The sequence below is a fragment of the Myotis nattereri genome (assembly GCF_964212035.1).
Source record: "Myotis nattereri genome assembly, chromosome: 15".
In the NCBI taxonomy this organism is placed as follows: Eukaryota; Metazoa; Chordata; class Mammalia; order Chiroptera; family Vespertilionidae; genus Myotis; species Myotis nattereri.
In genome coordinates, this window is record NC_138090.1 from 24,250,207 (window position 1) to 24,271,009 (window position 20,803).

At 41.6% G+C, this 20,803-nt stretch overlaps 1 protein-coding gene across 1 annotated transcript in view; it reads left to right on the forward strand.

The window, feature by feature from the left end:
• HSD17B2 (hydroxysteroid 17-beta dehydrogenase 2) overlaps positions 1-20,803 on the forward strand; it is a gene marked incomplete at its 3' end in the record, with an annotated part of 61,008 nt that overhangs the window by 20,801 nt on the left and 19,404 nt on the right. Inside the window, exon 2 of the mRNA XM_081107992.1 lies at positions 15,307-15,515. Coding sequence (XP_080964118.1) covers positions 15,307-15,515 — 209 coding nt within the window. The remainder of the gene's footprint in view (positions 1-15,306; positions 15,516-20,803) is intronic.

Genomic DNA, 20,803 nt, shown 5'->3' on the forward strand with positions numbered 1-20,803 from the left:
TGTACACCAGACAGCGTCCTAGATGCTAGAGATTCAACAGGAAACAAAGCAATGTTTTTGCTCTCATTGAGTTTACATCCTAGTGAGGGAGACAAATATTTAGAAATTAATAGACCAACATGTAATACAATGTTAGGTGGTGGTAGGAACAACGAAGAAAAATACCAAGATATCTTAGGTAAGGTGTATGGTACAATGTCTCTACTATAACATGTGCTCAATAAATGGTAGCCTTTTATATCACTCTCATCCAACTTATGAGTTACCACACAGTATCTAAAGTGATTCTTTTAAAATCTAAGTCAGGCCCTAGCCGGTATGTCTTAGTGGATAGAGTGTCAGCCTGCGGACTGAAGGGTCCCAGGTTCGATTCTTGGCCAGAGCACATGCCCGGGTTGCAGGCTCAATCTCCAGTAGGGGGTGTGCAGGAGGCAGCCAATCCATGATTCTCTCTCATCATAGATGTTCTATCTCTCTCTCCCTCTCCCTTCCTCTCTGAAATCAATAAAAAAATATTTTAAAATAATCTAAGTTCATATCACTGTGTTCAAAATTTCTCTCTCTCCCTCTTGCTCTCTCTCTATATATACTAGTATATATTGATTTTGAGAGGAAGGGAGAGGGAGAGATGAAAACATCAATGATGAGAATCATTGATCAGATGCCTCCTGCCCACCCACTACTGGGGATCAACCCTGCATCGTGGGCATGTGCCCTGACCGGAATCAAACCATGACCTCCTGGTTCATAGGTCAATGCTCAATCACTGAGCCACACCAGCTGGGCTGTGTTCAAACTTTCTTTCTTTTTTTAAAAAAGAAATCTTTATTGTTGAAAGTATTACATATGTCCCCCCTTTGCCCCCATGGACCCCCTTAGACTTTCTAATGATATCTCATTATGCTTAGAATAAAAGGCACAGTCTTCGCTATGGTTTCAAGCAGGGTTTCTCAACCTTGGCACTGTTGACATTGGGACGGAATAGTTCCTTGTTGTGGGGCTGTTCTGTGCATTGTAGGATGTTAAGCAGCAATTTTAGACGCTACACACTAGATGCCAGTAGCACCATGCAACTTGTGACAACCAAAAGTATCTCTATATCTTGTTAGAGGTCTCCTGGGGGACAAAATTTCCCCAGTTGAAAACCACTGGCTTAAAGGCCTCGCATGAACTAACCTTGAATTACTGCTCTGATTTGCCTCCTATTATTCTCTTCCTCACTTACTCTGCTCTGGTCAAAAATGGCCTCCTGGTTCTTCCTCTAACAATTATCTGTCTGAGAGCCTTTGCACCTGCTCTTCTCTTTGCCTGGTGCAAACTTCCCTGGGATAGCTATTCAGCTGCTCCCTGCTCAGGGTTGCCATTCCTGACCTCCATAAAGGATATGGAATCCTCCTCCCCACCATTATTCCATCTCATCACCACTTGACACTATATGCATTTGTTTGTTCTTTGAATGTATCTAATCTCCCTCTATAATGTAAACTCCATGGACAGAGACTTGGATGGTTCTATGTACTGCTATATCACCATGATCTAGAGGAGTGCATAGTATATAGTAGTTCAGTGATGGCGAACCTTTTGAGCTCGGAGTGTCAGCATTTTGAAAAACCCTAACTTAACTCTGGTGCCGTGTCACATATAGAAATTTTTTGATATTTGCAACCATAGTAAAACAAAGACTTATATTTTTGATATTTATTTTATGTATTTAAATGCCATTTAACAAAGAAAAATCAACCAAAAAAATGAGTTCGCGTGTCATAGGTTTGCCATCACTGTAGTAGTTGGTTAATAGATAGCTGTTGAAAGAATGAAAGAATGGATAAATATATGATTATTAGAAGAACGGGCAGGAAGACACAGGAGGCAGGACATGTGTGAGATAAGGAAGAAACCAGCCTGACTGGAATGAAAAGCAGATCCTGAAGTTGGGCGTGGCTGGGTGTGAACAAATTATAGAGGCTGTTGAAACCCAGATAGGGCACTTCATCCATTACCTACCAGACAGGTGAGAGCCAGAGTAGGCTCATGAGTGGGGGAATGACAGTGTAGGGGAGGAGGAGAAATGAGAAGCCTGCGTCTAACTAGAAAACAATGCAGTGGAAACCTGGATCCAATCAGAAAATAACAATGTTTTGTGGTTGAGTGGGATGGTTTCCTCCCTTGTGCCATCTCTTTTTCGTTAGAAGTGTTGGGGCAGGTAGCTTCTAAGGGAGAGAATGCTGTGACTGAACAATGTTCACGATGACATCAGAAGTGTGTGGTGACAGGAGTGTCCAGTGTTTGCCATCACTGTTCAAAGGAGCTAGATCAGATTAACCATCACTAGGCAGTGATTATTCATGAAACAGAAAACAGAGCACTTCTGTAAGTCAGCGCTCTCTTGGATTTCTGGGCAGTACTTTAGTCAAATTTGACAGGTAGCGTCTTGCACCATTGTATGTTAGAAGCAACCGAGTGTTTGGCTATGTGTTGGCAAGAATGACATCCTGTCAGTCAGGAACCACCTTTCCTGTGGAAAAGACTCACGGAGGCATTATTAAGGCACCCTTTTTGTAGATGAAACTACAGATAATAATAGGGAGGAAGAACTAAGCCAAGCCACTTTAGGATAAGGAGACAATTTACATTTCTGGGAGGTTTCCCTGTCTTTGTGTTATGTTAATCTTAAGTAAATTTACTTTTTACATAGCAGTGCCGGTTGTTTTGTGTGTTTTTTTGTAGTTGCTGAACATGTTTTTACAAGTGTTACTTTGCTTGTAAACCTTCCTGTAAAATATATGGTTTAAACTTTAAAAAAAAAATGTCCACTAACAAAACACATGAAAACATGAGTGATCAAAAGAATCCAGCCTCAAAAAAGCACAACTGTATGATTTTATTTATTTAAAGTAAAAATCAGGCACAACTGACCCATCTGTTAGAAGTCAGGCTGGCGATAACCTGTGGATGGGGGTGATTGGAAGGAGGCACAAGGGAGATTTCTGCTGAGCTGATGTTTCTTGGTCTGAGTGCTGGCTGCATGAGTGGATTTACTCTGTGGTGTATACTATAATAAATAAAAAATAATGAAGTTTTCTAGAATGTACATAGCAGACTGATAGTCTCAAAACTATTATTGCCTTAAATAACCATCAGACGAAATATACATTAGTTGTTGATTTACAAAGATTGACTATATTTAGATAGAACTTGGGGAATAGGAAAAAAACACACACCCAAATGTGTCCTTTAGAATCTTATGATTCTAATTACACTTCTCTTGTTCATTGAGTGACAGTGGAAATTTTATATTCTTTGAAACTTTATATTCTTTCACTTGCAAAATGAAAATAAAAAGGTGTACTTGCTTTTATAGGAGCCAACTGAAAGAGCTCCAAATGGCCACAGCTGAAACAATTCGAGCAATAAAATAAAGTAGTATTGGATTATAACCCAAAATATAAAATTAATATTCATGAGTCCATAATGATATAAGCCAATGATTGAATAAATGAATAAACAAGGGAGAAGAGACTGAGTTCCCATGCAGAGGAATTCCAAATAATTTACGTAGATACTCCATTCTAAAGGAGGAGGAGATAACTCCTCACTCAAGTGTGAGCTATGCAGAGATTTCCTTCCAAGGAGTACGGTATGGCAGGGGGAGGGGAGGAGAAGACCTTTACCGCGGAGAAACCTGACAGCATCACTTCATCCAGGTGAAGGGCAACGTCAACAGTCATTAATCATGTTGACAGGATGTAGGACTCTTAATATGTACTCTTAATACAATGTGATGGAAATGACATTTACCTCACCTCTGTGATTTCCTCCCCCAAACACATAGCCCCAGTCTACCTGTCTAATAGTAAGAAAAACATCTGACAAATCCCAACAAAGGGGCGTCCTACAGTATACCTGAACAGTACTCTTTTACCATCAAAGATATCAAAAAAACAAGGAAAATTCCGAGAAACTGTCACAGCTAAGAGAAGCCCAAGGAGACATGATTACCAAATGTAATGTGGTATAGTAACGTGCTTAACAGAAAAAGCATGTTAAGTAGAAAATAAGGAAGACTGAATCAAATATGGAATTTGGTTAATAACTATGTAGCAATCTTGGTTCATTGCTTGTAAGAAATGTAGCATACTAATGTAAAATGTTAATAATGGAAAACTGTATGTGGGCATATGGAAACTATAATTTTTCTGAGAATCTAAAACTATTCTAGAAAATTAAGAATCTATTTTTTTTTTTAAAAAAAGACTCACTTTACCTTGAGACCACTAGCATGAAGTGAAGTATCACATATAATAAGCACCACGCTCTTAAACTTTTGGGACCTACTTCCCTTATATAAGGCAAAGTTTGTTAGCACATACCTACTCCACCCATTTCCACATCAGCTCTGTGTTGACTGTCATGTGCCCTAAGGGAAATGCACATTTTCATGGGAACCAGATCTCAATAGAATGCTGAATGAAATAGTCTTCTGTGTACTCTAGTTTCATAAAGTTTGAGAAACCTTTAATAAGTTAGGTGCATGTAAAAAATGGACAAATGTGATCATTAAAAAAGGATCTGAATTTTATCTGTTTGTGGCCTATCAGTGCAACATTGCCTATATTTTGAGAATTTTAATTTATTTAAAAATTTTATTGAATACCTGTTATAAGTCAAGCATTATGACAGCATAGAAAATATAAGAACAAAACAGTGTTATGCATAAACCATTATATTCAACTAGAAAAATAAGTAAAAAGCAATTTGATCAACAAATACAATACTTTTGGGGTTGAAGAAACAACCAAAAGGCTGAGATAAAGAATAATTAGGTATGAGATTTGGGATGGGGAATGTTGCAGGTTGTGTCCGGCGGGAAACAGATTCTGAGTCAGAGTTGAGCATTCAAGGTGCTTATTAAGGAGTGCCTCGGGGTATGCACCTGTGGAAGGGAGGAAAGGGAACAGGATGGTCAATCCCGTGCGAGCTCTAGGACTGGAATGACCCTTCTGATTTCTTCCCAAGCTGGGCTGGAACAGTCAGACCTTTGTGCTCCTGCATTGATCAATTATTGGATGTGGGCCACATCTGGGGGCGGTGGCTCTCTAAAGCTGAGACAATCCCTGAAGGAGCTGACTTCTGAAAGATGTCTGCTGACAGCACTCCTGGCATATGGGGCAAATCCTTCCTTGAAAAGTGTCTGGGTGGTACATCACAGCAATGGCCACCACGGGAAACCGGGACTTCTACTTTAAATACAATAGTCAGGAAGGTCTCTCTGAGGTGGTGACATGAGAATGAGCTGGGAAGGCAAAGAAAAGATGAAGTATTTATATGTGCAAAGGTCCTGAGGGAGGAACGAATTTAGTACCGATACCTCGGATGTGAACCATGTGGCACATTCTAGGCGCCAAATTAGTTTTCTTTTTCCTTCCTGAGGTCTGTCTTTTCTAGGTTCCTGATAACTGCATGTTTCCTCAAACTGCTGTATGTTTCCAGTGGTGTGCTGGAGTTGTGTTGTACAGGCTCTACAGAGTGAATTGTTGAATATGCAGGAATTTTTGAAGCTGATTATTAAACCACTGAAACCGTAAAAGTTGTCTTAGCTCAAAGTGCTATAAGCTGAACAGCTTCTAAATAGTAAATGTCCACTTCTGGTGAGAGCCCTTCCAGGTTGCTTAATGCCAATTTCTCCTTGTATCCTCAGGACAGAAAGAGAGAAGACCTCTATGGCCACTGAAGGCCACTAATCCCATTTATGAGGCCCCACCCTCATGATCCAATCACCTCCTGAAGGTCCCAGTTCCTAATGCGATCACCTCAGGATTAGGGTTTCAACTTAAGAATTTTGGGCATTTGCACTGCTTCTAGGCCTTTTCAGGGGACAGAGCTAGGGAATATGTGATGTTTAGGAGGAAAATAAGTCATGAGTTCATATTGATACCTTGAATTCAAATTCAAGATGACAGGACTTTTACTTCTTCAACTTTAGACTTGTACCTCTTTTCCTTTAGGCTGAAAAATCTTGGTCCCCAATGTTGTTAACATATGCTTTATTCTCGATATACATATGACAGTTCAAAATAATATTTACAACAATAATATTTTTTGTTGTTGTTAATCCTTACCCGAGGATATTTTTTCCATTGATTTTTAGTGAGAGTAGAAGGGATGGGGAGAGACAGAGAGAGAAACATTGATGTAAGAGAGACACATTGATTGGTTCTCTCCCACACATGTCCTGTCTGAGTTATGTGTCCTTGACCAGAATCAACCCCACGACCCTTCAGTCCTCGGACCAAAGCTCTAACCACTGAGCAAAGCAGGCGAGGGCTACAACAACAATAGTATTACTAATAAGGCTAATGAATGCAGTTTAAATTTTGTCACTCTTCACAATTTTAGCTAATAAATGCAGGATAAATTGTAGAAGTATAAAAATTATTATTTTTGAATCTTGAATGAAATATGAATGGAGGCAACAATCATGTCATTAATGTAGGTTAAATCTCGTGTGAAACATTGATGGAGCACGTTATATTTAATAGCTGATCGATTGACATCACTAAAGTGGAACATGACTCAGCCTTATATCTCCTGGCATCGTGCAACAGGAGGCACCCAGCGCTGCCTACCAGGTTTCCTTGAGATAAAGAGAGAACCTAAATCTAACTAAGCCTCTAGATCCAACTTTACTGGCAATAAAGAGGACAGAGGAGCAAGTTGGCAGCCCAAGGAAGCCATTTGCCAAATTCAGGATGTGGGATAATCTGAAGGACAAATGCCTTAGCATCTTCAACCAATAAGTGGCATAAAAAGGGAGAGGATAGACTTTTATGCAATAAATGAGTCTTAAGAGACATGGAAACCAAATGTGAGGTATAAAACTTGTTTATACCTTGAGTCAAACTAACTGTAAGAAGACATTTCTGAAATAAATTGGGAAATTTGAATGCCTCCTCGGTATTAAATGACATTAAAGAAGAATTATTCATCTTGTCAGGTTTATAATGACAATATAGTTGGCTTAAAAAGTCCTTATTTCTTATTGGTGTATACTGGCATATTTACAGATTTATAAATAACATACAGTTAACTGTGGGATTTGCTTTAAAATAAAAAGAAAAAGAAAAAGTGTGTGTGGAGGAAATAGAAGAAAAAAATGTTGATAATTCTTGTAGATGGAAGATGGGTACATATAAAGTCCTCTGTTCTTTTGTGGAAAATTGTTTTTAAAATATTAAAATGGCCCTGGCTGGTGAGGAGTGGTTAGAGCAGTGGTTCTCAACCTTCCTAATGCCGCGACCCTTTAATACAGTTCCTCATGTTGTGGTGACCCCCAACCATAAAATTATTTTCGTTGCTACTTCATAACTGTAATTTTGGTAGTTATGAATTGTAATGTAAATATCTGATATGCAGGATATATTTTCTTTTTTTAAAAAAATATATTTTATTGATTTTTTACAGAGAGGAAGGGAGAGAGATAGAGAGTTAGAAACATCAATGAGAGAGAAACATCGATCAGCTGCCTCCTGCACATCTCCTACTGGGGATATGCCCGCAACCCAGGTACATGCCCTTGACCGGAATCGAACCTGGGAACCTTTCAGTCCGCAGGCCGACGCTCTATCCACTGAGCCAAACCGGTTTCGGCATGGATATATTTTCATTGTTACAAATTGAACATAATTAAAGCATAGTGATTAATCACAAAAACAATATGTAATTATATATGTGTTTTCCTATGGTCTGAGGTGACCCCTGTGAAAGGGTCATTCGACCCCCAAAGGGGTCTCGACCCACAGGTTGAGAACCACTCGGTTAGAGTATCAGCCTGCATATTGACGGATCAAAGGCATGGATTCCCAGTCAAAGGCACGTATCTGGATTGGCGGTTTGAACCTCAGCACCAAAGTGCATTCAAGAGGCAACCTTATCGACGTGTTTCTCACACATCAATGTTTCTCTCTTTCTCTCCTTCTCCCCCTTCCCTTCCACTCTCTCTAAAAAAAATCAATGGACAAAATATGCTTGGATGAGGACTAACAACAACAACAAAAAGTTACAATGGTGAGGAATGGCAAAAGGAATATGAGAGAGCATTCTAGGTAGAAAATTTGAGTGCCCAAAGATGTGGGTAAGGAAGCATGAAAGAAACTTCAGGTATTGTGATGAGTGGCCTTCAGGAGACAAGCAGTAGGACAGTGGGAGATACATCTGGCAATGGAGATTAGAATCTGATCATGCAGCCTTTGATACCAGACTTCAGAACTTGAAGTTTCATCTATGGTCAATGAAAAGCTCTGAGGCTGTGGAACAGAGAAAAAGTAGACTTTGAAAGACCCTTGAGATGCAGAATGAGGCATCGTGGACCAGGTAGATGGCAGGGTAGGGCCAGCAGCTCAGGGAAGGGGAACAGTGAGTCCAGGAGATCAGTGTAGTGCAAGGTGATGAGAAACATGGTGGTGCCTGGACTATGAGACTTTCATTTAATCAGCTGAACAATTTGTCATTGGACAAGAATTTACTGAGCAACTACCCAGAACTGTTTTAGGCACAGGGGATAGACATTAAGCTAGACAACCCAATAAAGTCCATGCCCTGTTGGAAATGACCTAGTTCCTACTCTTTCCTGCTCATATTCTTCTCCATGGAGTGTTCACTAAAGGATGGAATTTGAGTGCTCTGTAAAGAAATGATGGCCCTTAGTTCTTAGAATTTTTCTATTTATAACATTCTTCACTATTATGATGTTTTTAAAATATCTGTTTTTCCCATAGACCAGGGTTCCTCAACCTCAGCACTATTGCCATTTGGAATGGGATGATTTTTTGTGGTGGGGGCTCCCCTGTACACTGTAGGGCAGGGGTCCTCAAACTACGGCCCGCGGGCCACATGCAAATACAAATATTGTATTTGTTCCCGTTTTGTTTTTTACTTCAAAATAAGATATGTGCGATGTGCATAGGAATTTGTTCATAGTTTTTTTTTAAACTATAAGATATGTGCGATGTGCATAGGAATTTGTTCATAGTTTTTTTTTAAACTATAGTCCAGCCCTCCAATGGTCTGAGGGACAGTGAACTGGCCCCCTGTTTAAAAATTTTGAGGACCCCTGCTGTAGGGTGTTTGGCAACGTCCCTGTTATCTACACTTTAGATGCCAATAACACTCTCAGAGTTGTGACAACCAAAAATATCTCCAAACATTGCCAAATATCCTGTGGGGCAAAGTCACCCCTGGTTAGATCCTTGTCTTAGATCAGTGTCTCTCAACCCTGGCCACACAATGAAATCACCTAGAGAGCTTTGAAAACTGCTGCCAATACTTGGCTCCATCCAGACAAACCAAACAAGACTCTGAGGGCAGGTTTTGGCACTGGTGATATTTCTGGGACCTAACACAGTGATCCCTGAATGAACGAACGAATACATGAATGGATGAATAAATGAATGAATAAATGAATGTGAAGAGAGACAGGAAGAAGTCTCAGTAGTTAAAAGTGGCATTAGGGAAAGCCAGAGCACCACCTTTTCTTATGGTCATGGATACCAACTATTGGATAGACTCTTACCATTTTGTTTCTTTTTGAGGGGATGGGCATTTAATAGATTTTTAAAAAGTATTCTAAGTATCTGCAAAGACACCCATAGAGGAAATGGGGCTGAGTCTCTTAAGTTCTGCCCAAAGGGAGGTTTCTGAATACTTAACTCAACTCTGTCTAATGACCTCTTGGCTGAGGATTTGTGAAATTCTGGCTTTCTCAGCTGACTGCACATCCTCCCCAACAGCATTGATTTTGGGATGTTAGTATTGAGAGTCTTGCCTGTTTCTTACCTGGAATACTTTCAACAGATGTAATATGTAATTTTGGATAATTATGATGTCATTTTCTGCTACCTTTGAGAATGCATATCCCCAATTTGTTGGCAATCCGATGGCAGGCTGAGTTGAGGTGAGCTGACTTGCAATGTCATGAGGTCCAGAAAAGGAGATATAGAGCTAGATGTCAAATCTTGGGATGGAGGGTGTGGGTACTGAATCGAGGTGAGGACTGGGAGAGAAGGTGTTGGAAGGAGATATGCCATTTAAGAGACTAAGGAATTACAGGAGGAAGCAATTGAAGGCAATTGGTGATGAATTGTGCTTGAGCTGGGTGGTAGCAGGTGGAATTCAGGAGAGTCATCAGGAATGGACTGTGGTCTGGGAATCCAGCCATTGTTCAAACCCAGTGGGGCTGCTTTGATTGGTTGCTTACTTTGCAGCACGGCTAGGAGTTCTTTCGCTGTGCACCACTAAGAACAAATCCATTCATTTCATTCCATTTCATTCTGGAAGAGCAGTTGCAATAAGTTTGTGCTGTTTCATAAATGATGGGAGTCCATCCTCTATGAAGGGAACTGGCACCAGTGATGGGGACCCTTCTCCAGCAGAGAGCTCCCATCCTTGGTGTCCCCAGTTTGTCCATCTCCTTTCCATCTGCTCAGGTGCTCAAAGAGACAGTGAATCTCCTTTCCATCTGCTCAGGTGCTCAAAGAGACAGTGAATCATAGCAGCAACAAACATGCTTTAGAAAGAGCAAATCTGGTTTTAAGAGCTGATCCTAGAACATCCCATCTATGAATCTTTGAACAAGTATTTAATATCTCAGTATCTCAGTTGCCTATCTTAATTTAGTAATAACAGTAGTATTGGAGAAAGATTCATAAAGGTTATATTCCAGGAAAAAGTATTGATTTCTATTTAAAAATTGACAAGAAAGATCTAGCTAGCTATTTTCCAGGATCTCACTACAATAGTTACTGTCCTTTTAGATTGCCATGGGGTGTTGGTGGTACACTTGTCAAGGACTTGTTCTTCCTGAATTAGGAGCTTAAGGTTGTACACTTAAGCCTTGTACAACCGTCGGAGAAGTCTTAAGTGTGCTAGAGTTTTATATTATCTATCTACCATCTATAACAGTGGTTCTCAACCTTCCTAATGCCGCGACCCTTTAATACAGTTCCTCATGTTGTGGTGACCCCCAATTTCATTGTTACAAATTGAACATAATTAAAGCATAGTGATTAATCACAAAAACAATATGTAATTATATATGTGTTTTCTAATGATCTTAGGCGACCCCTGTGAAAGGGTCGTTCGACCCCCAAAGGGGTCGTGACCCACAGGTTGAGAACCGCTGATCTATAATAATAAAAGCATAATATGCAAATCAACCAAATGGCCGAACAGCGGAACGACTGTCCGGACAACCTTCTGGATGAAGCTGGGGCTGCCTCAAGGGCTGAGGCAGTCATGGCTGTGAAGGCCTACTCTTGCATGAATTTTGTGCATCGGGCCTCTAGTCTATATATAGAAAAGCCTAAGTGACCAAACGACCAGTCGACTGGTCACTGTGATGTGCACTGACCACTAGGGGGCAAATGCTCAATGCTGGAGCTGCCTCTTGGTGGTCAGTGCACTCCCACAGTAGAATGCCGCTCAGCTGACTGACGGGTACCAGACGCAGGGCTCATGGCTGGCCGCTGCAGCCCTGAGATAGCAGTGAAGCAGCAGCAGGCGCAGCGGGGTCAAGATGAGCAGGAGCGGCAAGCGGGAGCAGCAGGCAGCGTTGGACTGCCAGTTTTCGCCCTATCCCCACAGGCTATGTAGAGGGACCCTGCCAGTGCACAAATCCGTGCATTGGGCCTCTAGTTTTATCATAACTTAATCTATTTTATAGAGAACAGGTGGTGTCAACCGGAGAGTGACAATTCTGATGGATTGCTTCAGTCTTAAATAAGGGAGAGGAAAGTCCTTTTCTCCTTAGTTTTCTACAGCTTTCCAGGTAAACAACTTTTGAGCCAGGGGACATGTGCAAATGGGAAAGTATGTCAAGGGTCTTGGGCTCAAAGGCTACAGGGGTGGGGCAGATCATATTAGTGAGGAGTGCTGGCAATGAAATTGTGGGTGCAAACAATGGAGCATGAGTTTTATTCTAAGAGAATGGCCTATGTAAGGGGCAGCCATTGGGATCCTCAGCTTCGGCTCATGGATTCTTTGTAGGAATGTAGGCCTAGAGTTGGCCCATCTCCTGGTTAATCAAGAAAAAGAAATGACCTGGATTTTCAGGTGAAATCACCCCATTTGAAGTACTTAAATTTTACAATGTACACGGTGTGGGTCACGCAAAACACATATTCAGACTATGTCCTCTTATTAATACATAGTAGGTCCTCAATTTGTATTTGTCCACTCCACTATCTGAAGTGAAATTCCACTATGAGAAAGGGCCTGGGTACCTCAGAAGATGCCCACCTGCTGTGAAGATCTGCTTTAAGCTGCTATTGGTTGATGACCGCGTTCCCAAAGTGAAGACGTAGAGGAATTTAGGGACAGGGTCTGGGAAAGAGGGGATCACTGGCAGAAAGAGCCGTGGTCCTGGGCTAGTCCATCACTGTACTTAGAACAGCTGTGATGACCTTCTGAGATACAAACTGAACTGAAACCCTTCTGATTGCAGGAACTAGAAGTAACCAATGAAAGAATGTTTAGAAAGTTAAATAAAAACCTAATAAATACCTGGGTAGCAACTGCCATGTACAAGGCCCTGTTATTTTAATATATCAAATCATTGCATTCTCTGACAACCATACGAGGCAGATCCTAGGATCACTCTACTTTAAAGATTAAGAAACTGAGATACGGAGAGGCTTACTGATGGTCCAAAGTCACACAATTGGTAAATGGCAGAGTCAGGATTTGAACTCAGGTGTCTTGGCTCCAGAATCCAGGCTCTCACCATTTCTTTCTACTGCATTTTAATGAGGAGAATTTTATGGTTTTGAGGACTATGTGGAACCTGCAAAATTGGTTTATATAATATTAGCTTAAAAATTAGTTGTCAAAGAACAGAGTATAAAAAAAGAATAGAAGAAAAACATGAAAATTATAAAAAGTTATACTAGATTGGTGAGCTTGTGGATAATTTCTTCTTCTATTTATCTCATTGCCGATCATACAGTTTATTTTATTTTTTTTAAAAATATATATTTTATTGATTTTCCACAGAGAAGAAGGAAGAGGGATAGAGAGCCAGAAACATCGATGAGAGAGAAACATCGATCAGCTGCCTCCTGCACACTCCCCACTGGGGATGTGCCCGCAGCCAAGGTACATGCCCCTTGACCGGAATCAAACCTGGGACCCTTAAGTCTGCAGGCCGATGCTCTATCCACTGAGCCAAACTGGCTAGGGCTTATTTATTTATTTATTTTTTACTTACATGATGTTTTAATAATGACTAGACCATTTATAGGTTTGCATTTCCCCGCCCCTCCCCCATCTCTTTTTCTGAATGTAGCTTCCAGCTTGTGTCCAAAATTGCACATACAATCTTATTTTTGCAGGGTGGGTGTGTTTCATTCAAGGGACCTAGCCCTGAAGCACTCCTGAGCTCTAATTATTCACAACTCACCTAATTAAATATTTGACCCAGCAAATGAGGAGACATATTTCTGTTCACCAGCTAATACGGCACCCTGATGTGGCAACGGCATAAATCCACTTACGATTAACCCACCAGCTTTGAAACTATACAATTATTAAGTCTTTTGAATTAAAGTGATCGACGTTGTTTCCATTTTGCACATAATTTAAATTCACTCCACACTACTTTAAATTCACTCCAATCTTGCATGAATGAGACTCTAGTCCTAATTGCTTACTCCAAGTTGATGGATTTCCAGGCCACCAGAGAGAGAATGATCTCAAAAGCTATAGCTTAAAACCAACCCCAGCATTTCCCCTATCAGGCATCCAACTCAGCAGTTTGCTGAACATTTACTTTGAGTCAGATACTTTCAACACCAGTGAACTAGGACTCTCTCTGTTCTTACAGAACTCACATTTCAGTGCCCTCTTAAATGCTTATGTAGTCAACACATACCTTTTATTGACCACCTTCTATGCGAAGCCTTGTGCTCAGGAAGAAGGGAATAGTTCATGCCTGAAATGTTTATATCTCAAACCCTGCCTGGAAGCCAACCTCTGCCATGTCCCAACTGAATGACTTAATTCTCCGGTGTCTCAGTTTCCTCCCAGTTCAGAAGATTCCATGAGTTAATACGTGTGAGTCTGGCTGGAAGCTGGGGAGCATTCAGTTGGTATGATTAGGCATGATTATTTTCAGAGGCTACTACATATTGAATAACTCTGATGAAACACTTTGCCTTTTCACAGAGGCGCCAGCCTTGTTTTTGGATTTCTGGAATGCACAAGGGTTATCCTATCAGGCAGGGAGTGGCTCCCCAGCCACATACTTTGCCAAGGCCCTCTGACCCTGCACAAACTCACAGCCTTACGACACCAGGGCTAGCACAGCCTTATCTCTAACACTGTAAATCAGAAATCATGTCTGGGTTAGAGCAACTATACTGATAACAGCCACACGTGACATGTTGGACCTTGTGCAAAAATACCCTTTGTCTTGTTGACTTTCAAGCTCAGCCCATGAGGGAGACACTATTATAACCCCACTTCCCAGATGAGGATGTGGAGGTTCCAAAGGGCTATATATAACATTTCCCAAGGCTCGGACATGGAAGAGGCAGAATCAAGGAGTCTGAATCTTAATCCAGATGTTTAGCTAACTGTTGGTTGAGGCAAAATCCCCATCAACCAATATTGTGCATGTAAAGGCCTGAAAATCAGGAAGGATGGCATAGTTTTGTTAAAAAAAAAGAAAGAAAGAAAAAAAAAAGACCTATACAGTAATTACTTGAAACAGGCACTGTTAAGCACATCACAAATATTAACTGATGTAGGTACCATTATTAAGCCCATTTTACAGATGAGGAAGTTAGTCATAGAAAGGTAAAATAACCTGACCGAGGTTGTACAGGTAGGGATGGGAGGGGCCAAGCTCACACTCAGGCCTCTATGCTATCCTTCCTCATTGGTAAGGACAAGCAAATGGAGCAGATGGCCTCCTGTCAACTTTGGCTTTATTAATTCACTTTCAAATAAAAAACAAAACCAGATCTAGTAAAGAGAGGCTTTGTTCCCTCCTAAGTTCTTTTGCCACCAGCTTCTCCTGGTCATCCTCCCATCAGCTTTTCTCCTATCCCAAATTCTCCCTCATTTCCTTTTTTATATACAGAAAAAAAATTCTCTCTTTCGGTTTCTCTGCCCATTTCCCGCTCAGAAAAAGAAAATTCCTCAAGACCCGCTCTGTCCAGAGAATATGGACCATCACAAATAACATGTGGTGTGTTTCCTTATTAAATATTTTCTCCGGAGCCACTTTGTCTTGCTTTGACCCCTTGCAGGTAGTGATTCTGGGATTGGTCATGCTTTATCCAAGTATCTGGACCAGCTGGGCTTCACTGTGTTTGCTGGAGTTCTGAATGAAAATGGATCAGGGGCAGAGGAACTGCGAAGAACCTGCTCCACGCGCTTCTCTGTGATCCAGCTGGATGTCACCGACTCGCAGCAGATAAAAGACGCCTACAGCAAAGTGGTGCAGAAGGTGCAGAACAGAGGTACTGCCTTTAGCCACCCATGCCCTGCATTGCCCTCCACCTCCTGGCAAATGCCCAACACGGGTTCCAGCCTCTAATTACTGCTGCCCTCTAGTCCATTCTGGCTGCTGACCCCATCTGAAGACACCACTACAGAGCACCTGCCACGTGCGGGGGCCTCTCGCAGACATGCGGACGTTAGCATAGGAATGAGTCAGGCATGGTCTGTCTTCAAGTACTTACAGAATTCTTTATCCTGGTTCCTCCAACATCTGCTCAGTCACTCTCCCATCAATCACCGCCTCCCACCCCTTCCTCAGTTCTCTCCTTACACCAATATTAACATGTATTAGGTTTTTTAAAAGCTTCGTAATCACGGTCCTTCCTTAGCCACTCCCCTTTCTTGATCCCTTCGTTCATGGCCAAGCTCTTTGGAACTCTGCTGCCCTGGTCTGGCCAAGCTAGTCAGCATTATTCTGAACTCCAAGTTCTTAACTACCCTGCAGTGTTTAAATGTGGCGATTACCCTCCCCTGCCTTGGCTTTGGTGTCACCAGACTTCTACTGCCCTCGTAGTTTGCTGATCATTCTTTCTGCTTCTATCTGAGCCTTTTCTTCTACCCCTTAACCCTGTCCATAAATGTGAATGTTACTGAGGATCTATCCCAAACTTCCCACTCCACATTTTTTGGGCTAGACTGTTGTTTCCCCACACCAGGACTTTGCACCGGGGAGTGTTCGAAAATATTCAAGTTTGGTCCCAGGTTGGGCTACATATGTTGGGGGGCCCGGTGCAAAATGAAAGTTATATGAGGCCCTTTTAGATTAAAAAAACGATTAAAACTTTAAGATGGTCCCAGCAGGGAATTCAACCAAGCGTGAGGCCTTCTGAGGCACCGGTCTAACACTCCGGATACCCACCCAGCCTGGGAACCCCTCCCCAACCAACCACATCAGTATCTACCTACAAAAACTCAGCTAATCCTTCAGCCACGAGGCTGGCAATGTTGCTATCCTTTTACTGGGAATGTCAGCTGTAAAGAAGATCTAGGTGGGGTCCTAGGTATCAGTCTATCTTAAAGCTCCCCAGGTGATGCTACTATTCTGCCTGAGTTGAGAAACACTGAGATTTAAGCAACTGTGATTTAAGTAACTTCCAAATCTGTATTGTCAACCTAGCCCTCTTTTCAATGTCCAAAACTACATGTATATAAAATTACCTATCAGACACCCCTACTTGATTTGTCAAAATCTGACCTCTGCTGCCAGTCTGCAAATCAGTTTACCTCTGCACCCCTTGGCTCAGGTGTTAGCATTCAAGCCAACAACCTGGGTGTTGGCTACCTGTGATTCCTGCATCCTATTGGTCTGGAGCCCTGTCAATTATACCTCCTAGATCTTTATCATCCTAGACCTTCCTACCATCTCTAGGCAGCTATGGCTTAGCAAAGGCCCTCATCTCCCACCTGGGCTCCCACAATGACCCCCTTTACCTTTCCCATTATTTTCCAAATGGACGGTAATCTTTATAATGTGCACATCTTATGTCATCTATTCCCTAAAAACCCCTTGACATACAGGGTTTTCATGTCTTGGGTTCCTCCCATGAGCCAGCTCTGTGGTAGGTGTTTTCTATGTCTCATTACATAGTTCAGTGGTTCTCCAAATAAAATCTAAATACCTTAACATGTATTTGAAGGCCTTTCAGGATAGTGGCCCCTGCCAAACTCTTAATTCTGAATGGTTTCCAGACTAGAATGTGCTAGTTTGTATCTTTGCATATTCTGCTTCCTCTTGCCAAAATTCTCTGCTGGCCTCCACTTCCTTTGTCTAAGGCTCTTGCCTTTATCCAAGTGCAGACTCTACTTCCACAGAAGACCTGGCTCAAATATAATATCTCTTGCATGACCTTTCTGGTAATCCAGGCTACATCATTCACTTCCTCTTCTGGACACTCATTATACTTTGCAGACATTCATATCACTGCATTATTTTAAGTATCTATCCATCTACCAATCCTCACCACTAGGTTCCTTGAGAGCTAGAACCATGTTTTCATTAGGATTCTTTGAGATGCAAGTGACACAACCCAATTCAAAGTTGCTGAAGCAGCCCTGACTGGTTTGGCTCAGTGGATAGAGCATCAACCTGCAGACTGAAGGGTCCCAGGTTTGATTCCAGTCAAGGGCACATGCCTGGGTTATGGGCTCAATCCCCAGTAGGGGACGTGCAGGAGGCAGCCAATCAATGATTCTCATCTGTTTCTATCTCTCTCCCTCTTCCTTCCTCTCTGAAATCAATAAAAATATTTTTAAAAATTGCTGAAGCATAAAGGGAATGTATTTGCTTATGTGATTGAGAAGACCAGTTGGCTTCAGGCATGTCTGGATCCAGGAACTTAAGCAATGTCATCAGGATCTAGTCTCTTAGCTTTGCTTTCTTCTGTGTTGGTTTTAATATAGGGCTTTCTATGGAAGCCTCAAACACTTCCTGCTTATATTCTCTTCACAGCACAAAGAGAGTAATGTTATCTGTCTCATTTGTTATGTGAAGTAATCTATAATAATAAAAGTGTAACATGCTAATTAGACTTGACCGCTGAACAACCTTCTGGACGACCTTCTGGACTAAGCCAGGGCTGTGAGGGCCAAGCCCCTTGCACGAATTTCATGCATCAGGCCCCTGGTAGTTATTACAAAGACAGCACTTAGAAGAGTCCCTGACATGAGGAGAGCATTCAGTTAGGGGTCTTAGTTTCCATTCATTCACTATTAAGGGCAGTCCCAGTCATATAGTAAATATTCAATAAACATCTAAGAAATGAGAGGATGAGAGAAAAATAGATTGTTGGTTATCAGGAATCCATTTTCAGCAAGCTTAGCAATGTGCTATCATTTTATAGAAAGGTACCTTTTCCTGCCCTGGTCTTTTGCTATCTTACCAGGTTGAGTTTGTTCCTCTCATGAGTTGGATTTCATGATGTCTTATTCAAGGAGATATTCAATACAGAGGCCTCTAATGAGGCCAGAGGAGCAGTACTGACCACATTGAACAATAAAGTAGGGAGAAATACCATGCCAGTGTCCAGGGATGAAGGCGTGTGGTGAGTGCGTTTTACCAGGTATGAGCCCCTGGTGTTTGGGAGCCAGCATTCTAGAGGGCAATCCTCTTCTGAGACAGAACTACCAATACACCGTTGCCTGTTCTCCTTGAGGTCTCTCTCAAATTCAGCCTCTCAAATCAAAGAGAATGAGGAGCAGTGAAACAGGAGAGTTTAAAATCAGAAAGAAGGATGTTTGCTAAAGAGCCCTTTGGAACCTATAGATAAACCAGGAAACTGCTGCTCCTGGACGAGGGCCAGCAGCTGTGCTGTGTTCCTACACAACATATTATTGACTTAGTGTTAGCATATGGTTAATTATTAATGAATATTAGGTATTTTAAAGCCCTATAGGTATAAAGGGCATAATGGCCAGCTTAGAATTCTATGACAGGAGTTGTCAAACTATGGCTCTACCTGTTTGTTTGGTTTTTTGTTGTTGTTGTTTTGTTTAGCATTTTATTTAAAAATAATTGTAGATTCACAGGAAGTTGCAAAAAACAAAAAAAAAATACAGGGGGATACCAAGCACCTTCTGCCAAGCCTCTCTCAGTAGCAACATCTTGCATAACTATAGTACAACAGCAAAATTAGGAAATTGGCATTAATATAATCCATAGAGTTTATTCAGATTCCATACATGCAAGAGTGTGTGTGTGTGTGTGTGTGTGTGTGTAGTTCTGCAATATCATAATGTGTAGGCTTGTGCTAAAATCACCACAATCAAGATACAGAACTGTTTCATCAATACCAGGCTCTCTCATGCTAAACCCTTTTAGAGTCACAGTCTCATCCTTAATCCCTGACAATAACTCATCTGTTTTCTATCTCTTTAACTTTGTCATTTAAAGTCTATTATGTAGCTCTGCCACCTGTTTTTGTATAGTCTGTGAGCTAAGGATTTTTTTTTAACATTTATAAATAGTTAAAAGAAATCAGAAGAATTTTTTCGACACAAATTATATGGAATTCAAATGTCGATGTCTATACATCATTTTATTGGCACCCAACCATGCCCACTCATTTACATATAATCTGGTTTTCCTCACTTGATAATGGCAGAGTTGAGACAGTAGGACCTGTAACACTAAAATATTTACTATCTAGCCTTTTATATAAAAAGTTTGCCAAGCCCTGTTCAAGGGCATTCTCAAGCTGAGTCTGCATGTTGACTGGTTAAAGGTGTGCCACAAGCTGAGTGAATTAAAACCCTCACTGAGGGAGGGGATGCTAGTGGAGGCATTCTCATCACCCCTCACCATCCTAATAGCTGTTGAGCTCTTACTACATGCCAGGCACCCTCTCTCTGGATTTTCCTAACATGATGATGTGTGAAATGTCACCAACTCAAGTGTGCAGACATGTAACTTTATTTCCTATAACTCAACTCAATTTCTATTTTGAGCCATCTTTCTGACATGTGGCAAAAAGCATTTCTGTCATTTTCAACTTCATCTCATTTCCCTGGGGTAGTAGCACCTACATTCCTGGGGATGGGACATTTCATCTTGGATTGTCAATTCTTCATGTTGGCCCCCGTGGAGATGTCCAATGCTCCATCCAGTCCTCGTGTACCAACTTCCTAGATGCTAGGCTTGGTGCCTCCTGCCATTTCTGCACTCTGCCAGCATTGAGGCTCATTCGTGTCCTGTACATAACGCAGGTTCTCTCACTTGAGCATGCTGCAGGATCGCCTGGAAGGCAGGCTGTATCAGATTCAACAATTTCTGATTGGCAGTTTCTGATCCAGCAGGTCTGAGGTGGGGTTCCAGAATGGCATGTCTACAAATGCCCAGTTGATAAGATGCTGCTGATGCTGGACCACACCTTGAGAACCACTGTTCTAAAGCATGCTAAGGCTTAGGGGAACTCATAGAGATTCTGTTTCAGGTCCATCAAGCTAAACATACGTTAGGTCCTGCCACCTCTTTTTCTCTCAGATAAAGAGGACCCAGACCACTCACCTCTGCTTCAGATCCCTCATCCCCCAAAACATCTGGAGTTTTTCAGTTACCTCTCTCCTACTATTTATGGCAATGGTTCCCAAGCTTGTGTACTGGAATCACCTGGGGAAAAATGTTAACTACTATTTAAAAGGTCCTCTCTCTCCCTCATCCAAGAGTCCTGTTCTAGTTGGTTGGGATGCGGCCTGGGCACTGGGGCTTTAAAAAGCCTCCCAGGTGAGCCTAATGTGCAGTGAAGGTTGAAAA